The sequence below is a fragment of the Galeopterus variegatus genome, unplaced genomic scaffold (assembly GCF_000696425.1).
Source record: "Galeopterus variegatus unplaced genomic scaffold, G_variegatus-3.0.2 Scaffold2769, whole genome shotgun sequence".
Lineage (NCBI taxonomy): Eukaryota > Metazoa > Chordata > Mammalia > Dermoptera > Cynocephalidae > Galeopterus > Galeopterus variegatus.
This window is the reverse complement of record NW_007728880.1, coordinates 267098-267808: the sequence shown is the minus strand read 5'-3', so window position 1 is coordinate 267808 and position 711 is coordinate 267098. Positions and strand designations below refer to the sequence as shown.

General features: G+C 31.6%; 1 protein-coding gene across 1 annotated transcript in view; it reads right to left on the bottom strand.

Annotated features, from left to right (window-relative positions):
• The window catches only part of ATR (ATR serine/threonine kinase), a 45365-nt gene that overhangs the window by 11566 nt on the left and 33088 nt on the right, over positions 1-711 (bottom strand). The window contains exon 17 of the mRNA XM_008582934.1: positions 241-333. Coding sequence (XP_008581156.1) covers positions 241-333 — 93 coding nt within the window. The remainder of the gene's footprint in view (positions 1-240; positions 334-711) is intronic.

Sequence of the window (711 nt, the reverse complement as noted above, 5' to 3'; positions counted from 1 at the left end):
ACAGAGCATACAAATTTCTTTAAGCCAGTTTGGGCTGGGTTTTCTATTCCTCATAAATAAAAGAACAGTTCCTATTTTTAGAATCCCCCAAAGTTTATACAAGTTGTTCAGCAATACAGAATGTTATATGTTTGGTTATTTCTCATGTTTGAATATCTGTAGCTAGAAGCAGAAATCATCTCCTGCATATTCCATACAAATTCTGTTCTAGAACTTTGGAACTCAACTATCACTACTTACCATTTTCTTATCTTCAATGCCAACACTGGAGCTCAGTAACTGCATATTAAAAAAGGCCAAAATACCCAACAACTTGGGTTGCAAATAATCAGCCTAAGGAAAAACAAGATGATATTATGTAAGTTTTATACAGATCAAATATCTTAAATTGACAAATTAATTATTTAATTAACAATATTTATATTTACCTAACTAGATTAGAATATTGGAAATAAACACTTGATGAATTAAGTTTCTCTAAAAAAGCACTGTACTGACCAGCCAAAAAAAAAAAAAGGATGAAGTTTCTCCAAAAGCATATATCTAGTGTTTAAGCAAAATAGAAAAACTGATTTTTAATCACCATGACAAAATCTAATTAAACAGCACTGTACAAAGAGAAAATCATGAGCTTTTGAATCATGGAGTGAGCTGGGATGGAATCCTCAGGATCTGATTCACATCAGGATCTAGAGTGGAGAGAAGGAGAAA